Source organism: Aedes albopictus, chromosome 3 (genome assembly GCF_035046485.1).
Source record: "Aedes albopictus strain Foshan chromosome 3, AalbF5, whole genome shotgun sequence".
In the NCBI taxonomy this organism is placed as follows: domain Eukaryota; kingdom Metazoa; phylum Arthropoda; class Insecta; order Diptera; family Culicidae; genus Aedes; species Aedes albopictus.
The window spans coordinates 130114678-130134837 of NC_085138.1; the positions used below are offsets into that span (position 1 = coordinate 130114678).

The 20160-nt window shown below is 38.0% G+C and overlaps 1 protein-coding gene across 1 annotated transcript; it reads left to right on the top strand.

The window, feature by feature from the left end:
- Positions 1-5383: 5383 nt before the first annotated feature.
- LOC109622362 (uncharacterized) lies at positions 5384-16259 on the top strand. The gene is made up of 3 exons (XM_020076619.3): positions 5384-5666; positions 5822-5903; positions 14891-16259. The coding sequence occupies exons 2-3, from the start codon at positions 5880-5882 to the stop codon at positions 16205-16207; spliced, it is 1341 nt and encodes a 446-aa protein (XP_019932178.2). The 5' UTR covers positions 5384-5666; positions 5822-5879; the 3' UTR covers positions 16208-16259.
- Positions 16260-20160: the final 3901 nt, after the last annotated feature.

Here is a 20160-nt window from a genome sequence, read left to right on the forward strand (position 1 = left end):
TAAAGAATTTCTCCGGGAATTCTTTCAAAAATTCCAATCAGACTAAGATTCCTTTCCTTGAGGAATACCCTAAGAAATTTTTAGAGAAATTTCTTCGAAAAATTCTTTAATGAACTCCTTCGGAATGACCGAAAAAAAATCTTTGAAAATTTCTAAAGGAATTCCTTCGAAAATTCCTGGAGGAATATCTTTGGAAGTTACTAGAGGAATGCATTCGGAAAATTTTAAAGGAATCAATTAAAAAATAATTTCAGGAATTTATTTCGAAAATCCTTGAGGAATTCCACCAGAAATTCCTTGCCAAATTCTTCAGAAATTTCTTGAGGAATTCCTTCATTTCTAAGGCTCCTTGAGAAATCCCATAAGACATTCCTTCGAGAGTTCTTCTACGATTTCCTCTAGAAGATTCTTCCGGAATTCCTTGAGAAATTTCTTCGAAATAAATTTAGAATACTACTTGAGGAACTCCTTCGGAGTTTTCGTGAGGAATTCTTCCGAAAATTCCTTGAGGATAATACCTTCAAAAATTCTTGGAGGAATTCATCCGGAAATTTCTGTGAGAATTCCTTCTCAAATTCCTGAAGCAATTCTTTCGAAAATATTGAAATAATTTCACTAAAAGTCTCATGATATTTCCCTTCTGGATTTCCTTAAGGAATTTCTTTAAAAATCTTTCAAAACTTCCTTGAAAAACTATTTCGGAAATTCCTGAAGAAATGCTTTTTGTGATTTTTTATTTCCTAGAGGAATTCATTCGGAAATTCTTTGAAGAATTCCTTTAAAAATGCCTTGATAAGGAAAATTCGGAAATTGTTAAAGGAGTTCGTTTGGAAATTTTTTTGACATTTGTCTGAAATGTCTATGGAATACCTTCGTGAGAAATTGTTTGATAAGTTCGTTGAGGATTTTTTTCGTTTTTTTTATATAAATCTTTACGAAATTCCCCAAGGAATTCCAGCGAAAAATCCTTGAGAAGTTTCTTCGGAAATTCCTCAAAAAATTCCTTCAAAAATGTATTGCGGAACTCCTACGAAAACTTGAGACTTCAAACATTCCTTCAGAAACACGTTTGGGGATTATGTGAGAAAATCCTGAAGAATTTTTTTGAGGACAACCGTCAAAAATTTTTGGAGGAATTCATTCGGAAATTTTTGGAGGTATTTCAAGGCAAATCCATAAGAAATTTCTTTGGAAATTCTGGGAGGGGTTTCTTTGGAAATTCAGGAGAAAATCCTTTAGAAATTCCTTTGAAAATTCTTGGAGGAATTCCTACGGAAATTCCTGGACAAACTCCTCCGGAAACTCATGGAGGAATTCTTCGAGAAAATCCTAGAGGAATTCCCTCGGAAATTCTTGGAGGAATTCTTCGGGAAAATCCTGGAGTAATTCCTTCGGAAATACCTGGAGAAATTCCTTCATGAAATTTCTGGAGGAATTCCTTCGGAAATTCATGGAGGAATTCCTTCAGAAAATCCTTGAGCGATTCCTTCGCAAAAGTCCTGGAGGAACTCCTTCGGAAACTCGTGAAGGAATTCCTGGAGAAATTCTTTCGAAAATTCCTGGAGGAATTCCTTCGGACATTCATGAAAGAATTCCTTCGGAATTTCCGGCAAGAAATCCTTTGAAAATTCCAGGTGAAATTCCTTTGAAAATCCCCGGAGGAATTCCACCGGAAATTACTGCTGGAATTGCCTCGGCAATTCCAGGAGGAATTCCTTCGGAAATTGCTGGAAGATTTCCTTCGGAAATTCCTGAAGGAATTCCTTCGGAAATTTATGAAGGAATTCCTTCGGAAATTCTTGGCGGATCTCCTTCGGAAATTCCTGGAGCATTTCCGGAAATTCATGGAGGAATTTCACAGGAAATTCCTGGAGGAATTCCTTTGAAAATTCGTGGAGGAATTTCTTCAGAAATTCATTAATGAATTCTTTCGGATAATTTCTGGAGCAATTCCTTCGGAAATTCATGGAGGAACTCCTTCAGAAAATGCTTTAGGATTTCCTTCGCAAAATTCCTGGAGGAATTCCTTCGGAAATTCATGGAGGAATTCCTTCGGTATTTCCTGGAGGAATTCCTCCGGAAATTCCTCGAGGAGTTTCTTCGGAAATTCATGGAGGAATTCCTTCGGAAATTCCAGGAGGACATCCTTTAAAAATTCCAAGAGGAATTCCTTTGAAAATTTCTAGGAGAATTTCTTCGGAAATTCTTGGAGGAATTCCTCCGCAAATTCCTCGAGGAATTTCTTCGGAAATTCGTAGAGGAATTCCGTCGGAAAATTTCTGGAGGAATTCCTTCGGAAATTCATGCAGGCATTCCTTCGGAAAATCTTTTAGGAATTCCTTGGCAAAATTCCTGGAGGAATTTGTTCGGCAATTCATGGAAGAAATCCTTCGAAAATTCATGGAGGGATTTCTTCGGACATTCATGAAGGAATTCCTTCGGAAATTCCAGGAGGAAATCCTTTGAAAATTTCAAGAGGAATTTCCTTGAAAATTTCTGAAAGAATTCCTTCGGAAATTTCTGGAGGAATTCCTCCGGAAATTCCCAGAGTAATTCCTCCAGAAATTTGTGGAGGAATTTTTCCGAAATTTCCTGGAGGAATTTCTCCGGAAGTTCCTGGAGGATTTCCCTCGGAAATTCCTGGAAGAATTTCCTCGAAAATTCCTGGAGGAATTCTCTCGGAAATACATGGAGGAATTCATTCGGAAAATCCTGAAGTAATTCCTTGGCAAAATTCCTGGTGGAATTACATCGGAAATTCAGGCATTCCTCCTGGAATTTCCAAATGAATTCGTCCAGTAATTTCCGAAGGAATTCCTCCAGGAATCATAAAAAAGCATTCCTCTAAGAAGTTTAGAATGATTTTTTTTCCAAGAATGTCCTAAGGAATTCTTCCAAGGATTTTCTCAGGAATTCCTCTATAGTTTCTGAAAGAATTCCTCCAGATATTTCCGGAGGTATTCATCCAAGATTTTTCGATGGAACTCCCCAAGGAATTTCCGAAGGAACTCCTCCAGAAATTTCCGAAGGAATTCCTTCAGGAATTTCCGAATGAATTCTTTCAGGAATTTCCGAAGGAATTCCTTCAGGAATTCCCAAAGGAATTCTTCCAGGAATTTGCGAAGGGATTCCTCCAAGAATTTTGGAAGGAATTCCTTCTGGATTTTTTAAAGGAATTCCTCCAGGATTTTTTGAAGGAATTGCTTCAGGAATTTCCGAAGCAATTCCTCCCGGAATTTCCGAAAGAATTCCTCGTCCTGCAATTTCCGAAGGAATTCCTCCTGAAATTTCCGAAAGTATTCATCCAAGATTTTTCGAAGGACCTCGCCAAGGAATTTTCGATGGAATTCCTCCAGTATTTTCCGAACGATGTCCTTCAGGAATTTCCGATGGAATTTCTTCCGAAATTTCCGAAGGAATTCTTCCAGGATTTTGCGAAGGGATTCCTCCAAGAATTTTGGAAGGAATTTCAAATGGAATTCGTCCAGCAATTTCCGATGGAATTCCTTCTGGAATTTCCGAAAGAAATTATCCAGGAATTCCTAAAGGAATTTCTCCTGGAATTTCCGAATGAGTTCCTCCGGGAATCTCCAAAGGAATATGTCCTGCAATTTCCGAAGGAATTCCTCCCGAAATTTCTGAAAGAATTCTTCCAGGAATTTTTTGAATGAATTCCTAATGGCATTTTTTGAAGGAATTCCTAATGGAATTTCCGAAGGAATTCCTCCCGGAATTTCCGAAAGAATTCTTTCAGAAATTTCCGATGGAATTCTTCCAGCAATTTGCGAAGGGATTCCTCCAGGAATTTTGGATGGAATTCCTTCAGGAATTTCCAAAAGAATTGCTCCAGGCAAGGATCGGTATATTCGCCTCACTCCATTCATATTCACTCCTCTTTGCTGAAGCGAATCGAGAAAGATGCAGCAAAACAATAGTCATGATGAAACATGCAACCCCATCACCAGTGGGAAGCGATGCGCAAATTGGTCGGCATGGATATTCGTTGCCATTCGTCGCAGTTTGGATCGCACGCGAATGAATGAATGGCGAATGGCGAAGAATGCTTGTGAGCGATCGAAGCGGCTATTATCATAACTAGAAGAGAATTTTTGCATGTAATGTAATGCATTTTTATTGTATTGTTGTTGAAATGCTAGACTAGCAAAGAAAATAATAAACATTTTTTGGAAACATCAAAAATTCGTATGCACAATATCACTCACGAATCGCATCACCGCTCGATCGCTTGCGATGCGAATGTGGACGAATGAGTAATTTCCAAGTGTGGCTTCCCACCGTTCGCCGGAGTTTGCTGTCGTCGCTGACAAACAAGCACGCAAATTAAAGCGACAACCGTTCGCTGCTGACTGTCTTCGCATGTGGAAGAAGATGAAAAGTCGAAATCAGGAACCCTGCCTCCAGGTATTTCCGAAGGAATACCCTCAGGAATTTTCGAAGATATTCCTCCAAGAATTTCCGAAGGAATTCCTGCATACATTAAAAAAATACGAGGATGCAGGAGAATTTTCTTTTTACTAGTCAAAAACAGCTCTGATTATCCAAGTTTTTCGGTTAAGTTAGAACATAGTTGCTCGGTCAGGGGAGGGGGGGGGGGGCAAGCCCCTCCTGGCTACGCCCTTGAATTGAATTGAATTGAATTGAATTGAATGGAATTGAATGGAATTGAATGGAATTGAATGGAATTGAATGGAATTGAATGGAATTGAATGGAATTTAATGGAATTTAATTGAATTTAATGGAATTGAATGGAATTGAATGGAATTGAATGGAATTGAATGCAATTGAATGCAATTGAATGCAATTGAATGCAATTGAATGCAATTGAATGCAATTGAATGCAATTGAATGCAATTGAATGCAATTGAATGCAATTGAATGCAATTGAATGCAATTGAATGGAATTGAATGGAATTGAATGCAATTGAATGCAATTGAATGCAATTGAATGCAATTGAATGCAATTGAATGCAATTGAATGCAATTGAATGCAATTGAATGCAATTGAATGCAATTGAATGCAATTGAATGCAATTGAATGCAATTGAATGCAATTGAATGCAATTGAATGCAATTGAATGCAATTGAATGCAATTGAATGCAATTGAATGCAATTGAATGCAATTGAATGCAATTGAATGCAATTGAATGCAATTGAATGCAATTGAATGCAATTGAATGAAATTGAATGGAATTGAATTGAATTTAATTTAATTTAATTTAATTTAATTTAATTTAATTTAATGTAATGGAATTGAATTGAATTGAACTGAATTGAATTGAATTGAATTGAATTGAATCCAGATTTAAGAACAGCAAAATGAAACCTGTACTTTTCCTACATTTGAAAACTCCAGTCTCGACAAGCCCAATTTCTATCTAATACACAGCATTGCTACCAAACCAAACTTTCGTGGTGATAGTGTAGCAGTCCAGTCGAGGCGTACAACCAACGTTTTCTATAGAGTATAACAGCAGATGCAAGCAACAGCAGATTAGAAAGCAAAAACGCGCATTCTGTTCGTGTGTTTTGTTTGACTGAGGGGTCTGCCTGTTTGCCATATCTCTGGGCTTCTATCACTTTCGTTTACGTCGTCATTCAAGCCGGTTCTTGTGTGTCGAAATTTGTGACCAAGTTCAATTACATGTAAGTAGGGATCATCCGCTCCGTGGTGGTTATCAGCATTCTCGAAGTAAATGGCAATTTTCGATTATTTTTAATCGCAACTTTGACTTATGCTGGATGATGATGGAAGAACGCGATGAGTTTTGTGGCTTTATAACGTTTTCTTTTGCTTTTAGAATCTGTCTCAGGGATATTTTAGTTGTGTAGCTGTCCATCTTTTGTGAAGGAAGAAAAATGAGTTCCACCATTGAAATTACGGTAAGTAATACAGATTTTCGAAATTTTATCTATACACCTTTTAAAAGATAATCAATAATAAATTAATAAGAAAATATGAAGATTTCCCATTTTGTTCGAGTAAAAAGAAAATATCGTCTCCAAAAAATATGTCGTTTCTGTGACATCCAGAAATTGAAAACCATCTTTGTTTTATCTTTCTTTTAGCGTAAGGTTTTAACTGGAACAAAGTTTTGCTTATCAGATCAGTGTTCTTTGGGAACTGCTACACTTACAAACTGAGAAAATACGTATTTTTAATGTCCTCGGATATTAACTTTGACGCTATTGAGCTCGACAAGAAGCGACATTACAGACACTATTCTGTTGGAGATTTTTTTCTTCTGAAGGGGCACAGGAGGTGCTCGAAGGTTGCATAGGGGCTAGATCGAGGGCCAGATGCATGTATATAATTATAAGAATTTGAAGCCATCTGAAGATCTGAAGGAATTTTACATACTCCAAAAGTTTAAGATTGCGTTCAGACATTTGAAATTTTTTGGGATAGTAAACCCTAGCTGTACATTGAGGACATCATGACCCATACAGTCACGCCAAGCGTGCAGTACACCAGTATGATGTGCGTCAGCTAACGCACGAAGAAGGCTTAAGGTGAAACATCAAGAAATCCCATTGCACTGTTGCATACAAACTTTAGAAGCACAAATCTAACGAACGAAGCATCGAACTAAGCCGCACTTGTTAATCGTGGCTTTGCTCACTCGAAAAAAGAGGCAGCTTTTCCAAATCGAACGCATTTGTTTACGAATTTTTAAGATTGGTGCTTTTGAAAACGTGAGTAGGGGTCCAAGCCGGTGGAGGCAATATGGTGTTATTTTGTAAAAGTCCTTTAATTTTTTCGTCTACTTTAGATTTTTCAGAACTTTTAATTAATTTTCATCTCAAATTTAGTTTCAGGATACAAAGGTTTGACGGAAAACAAATAATACTTCTCAAAAACATCCATAAATGTTACAAATTGATCGTTACTTACTTTTCCGACCTTCTGCAACATTTTTGATTCATCAACAAAGTTAATGGGCTTCATTTCATCAGCCCCCAATCTAAGAAGTTTTGGAAATCTTAATGTGGTTGCTTTCAATGGTTGTTTGAACTCCAGGCTTCATTATTATATCCCTACCGACAAAGCTGACACAAATTTTGATTTTCTCATATGTCATCCCCCCCCCCCCCCTCGGAAATTTTTTGTTGGAATTCCACATTTTGAAGGGAGCACAAATAGATTATTAAAGAAATTTTAAAATTTTAAAGTGAAATTAGAGTCATCGAGAAAATTTCTTAACAAATCCGATGAGTTTGACGATTTTGCCCAATTGTTTGGGTAATTTTTCATCAAATACATTTATTATTTATCATCCCCCCCGACGAGTCAGAGAGCAAAGTGACAAAAGAAGAAACTGAGATTTGTTCCGGCCTAATAGCATCATACGAGGACATGGTTTCATTAGGAATGACCAAAAAGTTAACCTTGAGAAAAACATTTTGAACATAAACGTAGTACAAAAAACACCTAAAATTGTCAATCGTTTTCCTCCGATACCCCTATAGATTTTTCGTTCATCATGATTTTCAATTAGTCCAGGTATAGTGAACCTGAGGTGTATCAGAGAAACAGGACTGCCCGTATCAAACAAAACTCTAAAAGATTGATCATTGTTGTTAATTTTTTAAATCTACCAATCCTTCAGATCCTATGTCCTGCTCAGTCCATTGGTCTTGCGTATCGTCAACGGTTCCAATCAGGTTTCCTCTGGGACTTGTTTGATTTCTCCGTGAATACTGCTGGTATCTTGATGACATCTAGCAGCAATGTGTCCTGGCTGATGACAGTTGTAGCAAACGACGGATGTTCGGGAAGAATTTTGATGTATCTTGATAAGGGCAAAGGCACTTCTAAGATCTGCAACTCTTTGAAAATTGTCGAATCTTTGCTTGGTTTCTTAATTGTATGTCTGGAATTCCTTCGACAATATAATCAATCAGCTCGGACTCTTCAAGAAGCAGTGGCAACGCAAGAATCTGCTTTTCAACGCAGTATTGACTAAATTATTCACGGACGTTCCATTTTCTTTTCTCCAAATACTTATAGAGCTCCAACGAACTTGTCTTGACTGAAAGCAGTTCCTTCATGCTTCTGAAAAGTTCCTGAAGATTCAGCGTCATCAAATGCTGCTGCGACACTGACCAAATCTGCGCCACGCCAGTAAGACGTTTCATAACCATCAACTTCATCACTTCGTCGTTGATCTTGAAAAGGTTTTTCATTTGATTAGCAACATTCTCGAAATGTTCAAAATTATCCCCGCTGGCTCCCGAATAGCTTGAATAGGAAGAAAATTTCATCCAGTTTTAAAATGGGATTTAAAAAAGATGTTGTAGTACAGTATTATAATGGTATATTTGCACAACTTGTGTTGAAATCTTGTTTTATTATTGTTTGTCTATAACAAACTACTGAAAAATCTTGTCATCTGCACTACAAGTATGAGGAACGTAAATATAACGTTGATAAAACAGTATTTGTGTTTCATCGTTTCCCTTCAATTAAAGTTGTTAAATAAAACATCAGCAGTACATAGATATAACTTTGGGGCTCATGTGTGTTACAAATACGTTATTTCTATGTATAAAGTACGTTGATGTACAACATGTTTATGAGTTCGTTGTTTCTTCTCATACTTGAACATTATTTTATGTAACGTTTTTCGCACTTAAACATACAAAGCTGATGATGATAACTTCCAATTCCAATATTTGATGCTCTGCGTTTGTTAATGCGAAGGGCTCGACATTTCTTAGTCGTTCAGGCTATGCATTTCCAGGGAAAAGGCTTTTTGTTAAATAAGCCGGACGAATGCGGGAGTGCTCAAATGATTTGGAAGAAAAATGCCAATGCACTTCACTTTAATGTCAGGCTTCATATCAGTTATTGATCACTTTTTGTACTTACGTGGACACTAAATATCACTTTTGGAGCACAGTTTCGATATGATTTTGTATCTCGCGAAACTTAACAATGAAATTTTCAGAAACTTCACTCCAACTTTGTTATTGTTTTATTTATGTTCGAAACACGTATAGAAAAACAGAAATTGAAACGCGTACGTAAACGTTGAAATATGTTATAATGATGGTTTTTAACGTATTTTAGTAGAATGAAGTAGTATTCGACCATCATGTTATTGAGAAGTACAACATATGTAATTTAAACTTATTTATCATGTTATGAATAATTCCTGTCAGGATAGATAAACTACAGTACCGCTAAAAATTTCACACTATGAATTTTATGCACAACCGTTGTGTTTTTTATGTTTCATATGTTTTTCAATAACTATTTATCTGAGAACAGTTTAAAAATGTATTAGAATAATATATTTTATTTAGTGCTAACAAATACAAATTCTACAGCGTAAAACCCAACATTTATTCAAGATAATTGAAAATAGCATCCCAAAACCTCCTGAAGGTACTGTGCCAAGAAACCACCATGATGCATATCTGAAAATTCGTTCAAAAATTTCACTCAAACCAGAGAGATGAAAATTACCTTTTTGCTTGTTTTAATTCGGATGGAAAACGAATGAATTATAGGCAAGTAAATATATTAATTTCACCATAAAATTCGGATGGTACATGCAATTTCTTCATAGTAACCAAACATCGAGTTGGTAAATTACAAATAGAATGTATGGTTTGAAAATTATTTTAGGCCAGAAAAGAGCATATAACAGCTGTCACATTTAATTGCACAGTGTGCGTTTCATAAATTGCGGATATCTGCTAGTGAAAAGTAAGTATTTTCGATGTTGGGTGAAAACATATTCGATACTTAATTTTATGTTATAAGAATGTATTAAAAACATCTTTGACAACATTAAAAGATGTTTTATAAGCCGCCATTTTTTGAGCTTTTTTCGGTGATATAAGTGTACAAAAATACGTTTCCCACTTCTGGAACAAAACATGTACGTTTGTATGGAACCTGTATTATATACATTAATGTAACAAGTTGTGTTACTTGGGGAATGAGAATAAACCTATAACAAATTGACAACTCATTTGTTATTGATAACAAAATGAAATCAAAACAAGTTTTCGTCCCGAATTGTTTTTATTTAATATCAAATTGAGATATAATTTTGTTATTATTTCAAAAACTCAATGATAACAAGATTTGATTTCAAAAATACGAAATAGGTTTGATATGCTTTATTAAAATTGATTAGGCCGGAACAAATCTCATTTTCTTCTTTTGTCACTTTGGTCATTGACTCGTCAAGGGGGGGGATGATAAAAAATAAATGTAGGGTTTGTGTTCCATCAGTAATCTCACGCTCCCAATTTCATCCTATTCGAAAACAAGCGATTACGGCACCGATTGATTCCGTTCTTTTTGTTTTCATGCGTGCTCACTTCTAACAAAAAATACAAAAATAAGAGACAAAACAAACAGTGCTTCATTCCTTTGTTTTTCGTAGGATGAAAATGGGAACCACATGCTTAATAAGGGAACCAATACCCTATTTGATGAAAAATTACCCAAACAATTAGGCAAAATCGTCAAACGCATCGGATTTGTTAAGAAATTTTCTCGACGACTCGAATTTCACTTTAAAATTTTTAAATTTCTTGAATAATTTATTTGTATTCCCCCTCAAAATGTCGAATTCTGACAAAAAATTTCCGAGGGGAGGGGGGGGGGGGTGACATTAGAGAAAATCGAAATTTGTGTCAGCCTTATATTCACAACATATTTGTTAAATCTACCTGAGTATTGTACTTACATATTCACAAAATTATGATTTGCTGATTCTGGATAATGGTCAGGCAATTGATTTAAATTGGCTTTAACTTTAATTAGTCTTTTTATGGTGACCTACCGATAATAGGTGTAATTCATACATGAAAATGATGAATGCCATTCTTATTCTTATTCTTATTCTTATGCCAAACGGCCATTTTGCCAAATGACTATTATGCAAGATTATGCCATTTGACCATTAAGCCAAAAGACTATGTCAAATGACATCTTGCCAAACCCGATAGAATTAATGTAGTAAAGTATTTTTCCAATCGGATGCCTTATTTTTCCAATGTCATCATTTTCCCCGGGTAACGAGGGAAAAAGCTGAGTAGCCGAATACTACTTAATTCGTTGCTCCATGTAATTTAATTTGAGTCCCGATGCCTGTGGCTCTGGGATGTCGTGAACATTTCCCACATTTGTTTTACTGCAGTCCATATAATCAGAAGGGAAAGCAAACATATAAATAATCATACAAAAATATTACGTGCAGTTGCTCTTTGACTCCAAATTTACTTTTCTTTGTCACTTCAATGCCCATCATTAATCTTTTAGTTGAATCATGGTATAGTTATTAGCCTGGTACACGGTTTATATGGGAAAATACAAAAAGTGTAAAAACTCAAGCTCCTGTATACTTTTTGAGTTCCACTTTGGTCCCAAATCAACTGTGCAAAATTTCAGATCGATCGGAAAAAACTATATTTTAGCGCCCGCCATTCTTAGTTTTTCATTCGATTTACTATGGGGAAATTTTACTCCTGCAAAGAAAAATCGCTAGGAGTCACCCCTAGATCCCTAAAAATAAGTTAATGAATGATTTCTGTAGAAAACTTCACTAGGAATCAGACCTCCGAAGACCGCAAACCGATGTGACGTTCATGGAAAAAGTTATTAAGCCTCACCCGATCGATAAAATGACGAGATTTTATTATTTATTGTTATTCCTTACATGTTAAACAGCGTTTGCATGCCATTCGGTTTTCAGTCAATAACTTTTTCCACATGCCTTGGATCGCTTTGCAGTCTTCGAAGGGTTGATTCCCCGTAAAATTTCCAACAGAAATCATTCATCGATTTATTTTTAGGGGTTAGGGGCGATTTGTTTTTGAAATAGTTATTTTTTCCATACTAAATCGTATGAAAACTTAAAATGGCTGGCGCTAAAATATAGTTTCTCCGATCGAGCTGAAATTTTGCACAATTGATATGGGACCAAATTGGAACTCAAAAAGTGTACAGGAGTAAAATGTATTTTTGTGTCCCACGCTAATAGTTATGCTTCATATCTATGAGGATATCATATCTGATTTTCATACAATTTTTCTTCGTGTAGGCTCCAAGTAAGAAATGACTGTTGATGAAATTTTAATATTACAATTCAGTAACAAATTTTGAAAACGACGTATAATCAATGGTGTAGTGTTGATTATACGTCGTTTTCAAAATTTGTTGCTGAATTGATCATTAAAGCCAACTTTTCTACTCGAGCCAACTTAGCTACTCACCGCATCAAAACAAAAGCGCCACCGTATATGGGCAGTAACACAGTGACAGCAGTCGAATTACGTCAAACGAACAAGGCTACGGTGGCGCTATTTATTCATTTCTTAGCGGCCGTTTTAGTTATTTTTGTTATCCATTGATAATACTACGTCATTAATAGGGGCCATATTCTGATAATATCGTATCAAACAAAACAAGTTTTAAATCACGATATTCTTCTGAATTTAAAATTCTCATTCCCTCCTTCTCCAGAAAATGTGGAGTGTCTTTCTTGATTCATTTCTCCTTCAACATTCGACAGACGTTTTCACCAATCAAGGATCGACCTTCCACGGTCATTTGAGCACCAGACTTATATGCTGCAGATGTATTTTGTTGATTCGCAAAAGGAAAAAACCAGTTCCGAAATTTTCCGAATCTTCTGCATCCGCATGTCTCTGTCTGCTCGACAATTTCTTTTGGCGGTATCCCATTTCTGAAATTGAAGGAAACAACTCTTTCCAGTTTGAAGGTTGTTCATTTTGTGTCAGTCACTTACAATTTTCATATTGTCTGTCCTAAAAGCCAAGTCTACTATGATTAACCTTACTTAATTATCACACAGTGACTGCAATACTGTCAACGATTAACGACCAAACCTGTCAATGGTTGCTTCTCCGTGATTGATCTGAGCTGGTACCAATTGCACTGGGATCCAAATGAATAAGGGCTGGGATACTCCACTTATTCTCAAAGTGAAATTTAAGCAGCTCATTACATTTTGGATCAATACCAGCGCCGGCCAAGTCCTTACAGCCAGTTGGAAAAGGAAAGGAATATTAGAGTTTGATGGTTGTTGCTACTAGAGACCGAGGGCACTCTGCGTCCCCACAACCTGCACGGATTGGGGTATTTGTTAGACGGAAAGGATGGGAGATCTGAGAGTGACCGTTGAGTCGGTGATGCGATCCATGGATAGGGGGTTATTTATAGTGTTCGTTACACTGATAGACAGCTTGCGGTAATGACGACAACACAAATGTTTTCAAATTTACCATGGCAAAACGTGATCATCGACCAACAAACGCTTCTTGTGTGCGTTTTGTTTCCTTACTTATCAACCGGTTCGATAGCCGAGTGGTAGCGTGCGAGCCTGGTGATCTCAAGGTTCTTGGTTCGAATCCGGCTGCCAACAGACACTTTTTTTAATTGTAAATCGGGTCCATGGTAGAATTGAAAACATAAATCTGTTGAGATGAAACGAAAATCAGTCTGCACAAATCAAGTGGCGTTGTGCATTTAAGTTGACCCTCAGAATAGTAATTTCAACTGCAAGCCGCCTTTCAGTGTAGGTAATAGATTGCATGGTGAATATGAAGGTCAAGCGACACAGTTCGCTTTGGTTGCATAACTTGCAGGCGTTATATACACTGTGCTGTGGAAGTTGGTTGAAAGGGAATCGACTTTTTCAATTCGTTCCTGGTTCTAGCGATTACTACGAACATATGAATATACATTAGTTGTATATTAGCATTAGCATTAGTATTGGGCAAGTCGCACAAATTCGTACATAGGTGGTACAGTCCCAGACCGCTGTTATGAGGGTTGCATCCTTCCCGTCCGAACCATAGCACAGAGATTTGGGACTAATCTCTGGCTCTTAGACAAGACTAACGCAATCCTCCAATGATAGAGCACTGTACTAGCCACGTCCTTGCGATTGCTGAGGGATAGGAAAGGAGGATGGTTAGTTTTGGACACCTATGAAAAATGTAGACAGCTCTACGATCTCTTCAGTACGTACACACTTAATTCAGATTGCCGGGATATCAGCATTTTTCCATTCTTTTGCCGAGATTTGCACAGCCGAGTAATCAGCAAACAACAATTTTGCTGAGATCTCAGCATTTTTGACAGTTCATTGCTGAGCTTCGGCAATCGTTTTGCTGAGAGTCAGCTAACAAATGTCACTTTTTGCTGGAATATCAGCTGATAGTTTTACTGAGCAGACGGCTGTGCGCGTTTTTGTCGAGCCCGCAAATCTGTTTTGAGTGTGTAGGTGGAGCAGATTAACTTTTCCTCCGCCATCTGGAGTAGACAGCTCAAAAAGTTTCGAGTTTTTAGAAACAGCTTCGTAAAGGGAATTGTTCATTGACATTTTATATATGTTATTTATGATTTAGTTTTACCTGCTTGTTTTATCTGGTTGCGGGACAAGGTATTTGGAGTACATTGCTTAATATTTCTAGAGCACCGTTTTTTGGAACCGTTGAACGGATTTGGATTAAAATGCATCACGCTGTTGACAACCACTGAACAATTAGCGTGATGCATTTTCATCCAAAGCCGTTGAACGGTTCCAGTACGACTGCAGCGATCGACACGATCGGTCGTGTTCGTGGTGTACTCACCAGAAAGTAAACTCCATTGGAGTATAAACGAAAACTCGTTGGCAATATAGCGCTAGTTCGCTGCGCCATTTTTCCGCTCTTTAGCTCTGTGCTAAGAGCACCAGAATCAAGAAGAAGAAGAAGAAGTTGAACGGTTCTAAAAAACGGTGGTCTAGAAATTTTGAGCTATGTACTCCAAATACCTTGTCCTTAAATGTTGTAACTGTTTTTGGCAAACAAACTCACCTCTAAACGTCTCTTTCCAGCCCATCCGCAGTGCCGTCTACCGGGTGGAGCAGCGTGTCCGAACGTTCTACGAGTACGTTTTGCAGCAGAAGAGCGCTTTGGCGGCCTCCGTCGAGAGCATTTCGGTGGACGATGCCACGTATCAGATTGAGCTGGCTATCAGCTTCATGAAGCACTACATGGAGCTGGACAGTGATGGTTTGACGGATACCCCACAGAGCAACCATCGGGTGATCATTGACACTCGCAAGTCGTTGTTTGAAATTCTACTGGATCTGCACTCGTCGATGCGATCTACGTGCGTCGGATTTAGTGTGTACTTCCGGGGTGATCACAGGAAGAATTACTTCGTGGAAAAGCTTTTGGAATACGAGAACTTTTCCTTCGATGCTGACAAGTTGGATATTCCGCAAAGTAGCTTCGAGGTGGCTTTCTGTACGATGGTTGTGTTCGATTCTGGTGATCTAGAATCTGCGACTGATGTGTTGGCGAAGGCTTGGGTGAACTGCTCGGTCCCGTGGGAGATCCGCAATGTGTTGGTGCAAGAAACGGTGCAAGAGAAGTTTATTACCCTGCTGGAGAGCAAACTTAAACCATTCCTATCAGACCACGTTCCATGTGCAAATGCAATGGTGAGTGCCATCGAAAAAGCAAACTCAACGGGACTGAGGGTGATCCGCCCTGAAGGCAACATGCCAGGGCCGGCTGTAGTCTACGGTTCGAGTGTGGACTTTTTCCTCAAGCCCAATGCTGTGCAAGCCAGCCCGGTCGTGGTGTTGAACGTGTTCAGGACACCGAAGGAAGCGATCAGTTTGGCGAACAAGAGCAACGGTGGATCGGTATCACTATGGACCGAACAGCTATGCCTGGCTATGGAATCGGCTTATGCTGTGGAAGCACAGACCGTTTGGGTCAACACGTATGCTCGGTTCAACCCAGCGTTCCCGTATTCATTCCGTCGTGATGGCAACTGCTATGGATCCGAATATGCGATCTACGAGAAGAAGGTGAAAACGGTATTCGTCCCATCGGCGGAACATTCCACAAATTCGGCGGAGAAGAACAAGGCGGCCATCAAAGCTCTGGGAGTGTTGTCTGACGAGGTGAAAAATCATCGGTTTGCATTCGTTCGCAACGAGAAAAACGTTCACTATGAAGTTATTAGCACTCCGTACAAGATCGAAAACTACAATGAGAATCATAAGATGCAAATCGTTGAGGACTTTTGGGAAAAATATGTATCGATTGATTCGTTTGATAGAAACTTACTGTTAGATACTGTTTATAATCAGCGTAAAACTGTTGTCATTCCATATGGAGTTAGCTTTGCAAATTAATTGTTTTGAACATTGCTAATGAAATAAAGAACAAGAAATTAATGCTTTTTTACCTCAGCTGTTCTATTCCCAGAAATATCACAATAGGAAGCAATCAGTGAAGTACTAGATTGAAAGTAGTGAGCTGGATTTTTGTATGGTGAGATGATCAATTCTCCGTTTCTGCAAAGAAATGCTGCAAACAGCGTGGGTTATATGATTTCTTGCCTAATTTGATGCTGTTTGAGCAAAACTTTGGGTAACTGTGTTGTTGAAGTTTCAAGAAATAAATAATACAACAACACAGTTACCCAAACTTTTGCTCAAACAGCATCAAATTAGGCAAGAAATCATATAACCCACGCTGTTTGCAGCATTTCTTTGCAGAAACGGAGAATTGATCATCTCACCATACAAAAATCCAGCTCACTACTTTCAATCTAGTACTTCACTGATTGCTTCCTATTTATCTCACCAATATCACAGTATTGGCAAACTTCTCGTAACATTAATGAACAATTGGTCTGTGTGTCTCTGACAGATTTTAACAACGAAACTTAACGTGGGCAGGCTTTAATTACGTTATAACTCATACTACCCGAACTGGCTCCTTTTATGTTGCCTTTCCGCTTTGACTTCCAAAGCGTTCTAAACCGAAAAAATGCTGAACAAATTTGAGGAGAAACCTGAGATAATTCTGCCGAGAAGAATTCCGTGAGAAATCACTGGAAGACAATCTAGAAGAAATCGATAGATAAATGGTGGAAGACATGTTTGGAAGAATTAAAAAAAAATACCTCGAAGAACCGTGGGAGAAGTTTTTGAATAAATTCAGGAAGAAACTTTGTAAAAATTCCGTGAGGAATCTTTGAAAAACTAACTTGGGTAATTTGTGGACATAGTTCTGGGAAGCATCTCTGGAAGAACTCCTGAAGAAAACCCTTAAACGAATTCCGGAAAGAATCCTTCGGTATATTCCCGTGCAGCACACTTGCTCTAGAAAAGCATATGCAACTCTTGTATGTCTGAATTTGGTCGTATATGAGTACCCAGCTAACACAAAGTCTTATATGATGTTGAATAGGATGCTAAAGTGGAGGCCATATGCAGGCTTGTCCCGCACTGAACGCATAAAATTTTTGCTCTTTGAATTTACACCACCTTACTGATCATAAACTTCCAATGTTTATTGCTTAACCAATAGAAGGATATTTGAATATCCTAAATGTCATTTCGAACTGTCAAAAAACCGCACCGTAGTGCCGCGCTGGCGTGCGCAAAGAGAATTACACTTGAGTGCGCGCACTCTAGTGTATTTCACTTTGATCGCTCCGTGCGGCTCTGCGGTGCGGTTTTTTGACAGTTCGAAATGACATTTAGGATATTCAAATATCCTTCTATTGGTTAAGCAATAAACATTGCAAGTTTATGATCATTAAGGTGGTGTAAATTCAAAGAGCAGAATTTTTTGCGTTCAGTGCGGGACAAGCCTGGCCATATGCGTACCTGCTTCCATTTAACCGCGTGTAAAGTGTGCGTATATCGCCTCCACTTTTGCATCCTATTCAACATCATATACGACCGTGTGTTGACTGGGTATCATATATGCTTGCCTAGACCATGTGTGCCACTAGCGTTTAAGGGAATATGCCCGACCGTGAATTCAAAAAGAATTCTTAAAGAATTCCGGTGGATTCTTTAGGTGAATTTCGAAAGAAGTCCTAAGAAAAATTCCAAGACGAAATTTTGAACATTTTCCGAGTAAGATCTCTTTAAAAACGGTTATGTAAAAAGCCTCATAAAGTCCTTGATGGGATTCTAGAATAAACCCTTGGGAAATTATGGAAGAAATGTCTGGAAGATCTTCGGAAGAATTCCTGGTGGAATTCCTACATATTGAGATCTCTGGAATATTTCCCGGTCGAACCTTCGAAAGATTTCCGAAGTTAATTTCTGGGGGGATTCAAAAATATGATAATTTCAGAAGAATTTTGTGTTGCATCTTCACAAGATTTCCGGAAGAAAATCATGGAAGACTTTTGGAAGAAATCCCTGGAAGAATTCTGAAAGATATGTCTGAGGAAACAGGGGGAATCCTGGAAAAAATCTGAGAAGAATTTTTTGGAAGAACTTGAGGAGAAATCTCCACAAAAATACCGGGTAAAATCCTTCAAAAGCTTCTGGGATTAATTTCAGAAAGATTTCCGGAAGGTAATCTTTTGAGAATTCTTTCATATATTTTTGAATAGAATTCCTTGAAGTATTTCCTGAAAAAAATCAGACATAATTCTAAGTACAGGAGCTCGGAAACCATAGAAGAATATCAAGAGAAATCTTGGAAAAAAGAGAGAAATTTATGTAAGAACTCCGAGAGGCATTTATTTGGGATTTTGAGAGAAAGACCTGAAATAGTTCCAGCAAGAATCATTGGATGATTTCGTGAATGAGATCCCTGGAAAACTTCCCGGTTGAGCTCTGGGTTGAACCATCCGGGTGGGTTCTATGAATACTCCGTGAGGAATTATCTTAAGAATTCTGGGAGGAATATGTGGAAAAATTCTGGGAAGAATTCGTTGAAAAACTGGAGAAACTTTTGGTGAAATTCCTGGAAGAGTCCCAGGAGCAATCCTGGGGAGTACTCAGGATGAAATCCCTGGAATAATTTCAGGGAGAATCATTGAGAAATGTTCAAGTAGAATCCTTGAAAGAATTTAGGAACAACCCAAGCCTAACGATCCCTTAGCACAACTCCCTAAAGGAATCCCTGGAGAAATTCAAATAGAAAATGTTAAAAAGTGGAAGAATCCTTTGAGAAATTTGTAAAAGTCCGTAGAGGAATCTGTGGACAAATCGTTGGAGAATTATCTGGAGGCATCCCCTAAGGAATTTCACAAGGAATTACAAGTTGAAACCCTACAGGAATTTTCGAAGAAAACATGTAAATAGTTTCTGTTAGACACCTCTGGCGTAGCTTCTGGGATAAATCCCTTGAGTAATTTCTGCAGAAATCCCCATGGCGCTTGCCACGGATATCCCAGGAGGCATCCTTAGCGAAATTCCTGGAACAATCTCTGGAATAATTCCTAGAAGAATCATAGAGGAATTGCTATTGAAATCTTTTGAGAAAACTCGGTCAGAATTTCAGATAAAATTCCTGGAGAAATTCACTGAGGAATTCCTGAAAAAAAAGTTCTGGAGCAATATCTGGAGCAATTCCTGGGAGGAATCCCTGCAGAAATGGTATTCTTACATGAGATGAGATGAGATGAGATGAGCAAGTGTTTCTGAAGGAATTCCGTAAGAAATCAAAAGAGAAACTTCTGGAGCAATGCCTACAGATATTTCTTGGGAATATCAAGGAAAGATTTTGAAGAAATCTCAAGAGAAACCCTCGAGGAATTCATAGAGGATGACAGATAGGGAAATCTATAGAGGAACCATGGAGAACCCCCCTTAGGAATTCTTGGATAAATTGTATGAGTAATTTCTCCAGGAACTGAAAGCATACATACAGATTTTTAAGAAATCTCAAGAGGGATTCCAGGAGAAATCCTTGAATAAATCCATGGCAGATTTTCTGGAAGGTTCCCACCAGCAACTCCTGGAAGAATCCATAGGAAAAGCTCTAACTCTAGGAGGCATTATTGGGGAAATTCCTACAGAAATCTCTGGACACATCCCTTGTGGAGTTCATGTCTAAATTTTTGGAAAAAGTCCTTCAGAAAGAATATAAGGAGGAATGCCAGTAGGGGTTCCTGAAAGAGGTCAAGATTATATCGTGGCACGAAGACATTCTATTTATGCTCAAGGAAGTCAAGTAAATTTGCATTAACGAAAAGTTCCTGGATCAACTGAGGTCTTACTGAATACCCGTGCGTTTACAGTTTCGGCTATATGGGCTCTGTTTAGGGACGAGTTATTGAAATAATTACTGAACTCTGACGCAACTAATGGGCACAACAATCCGTTGTGAA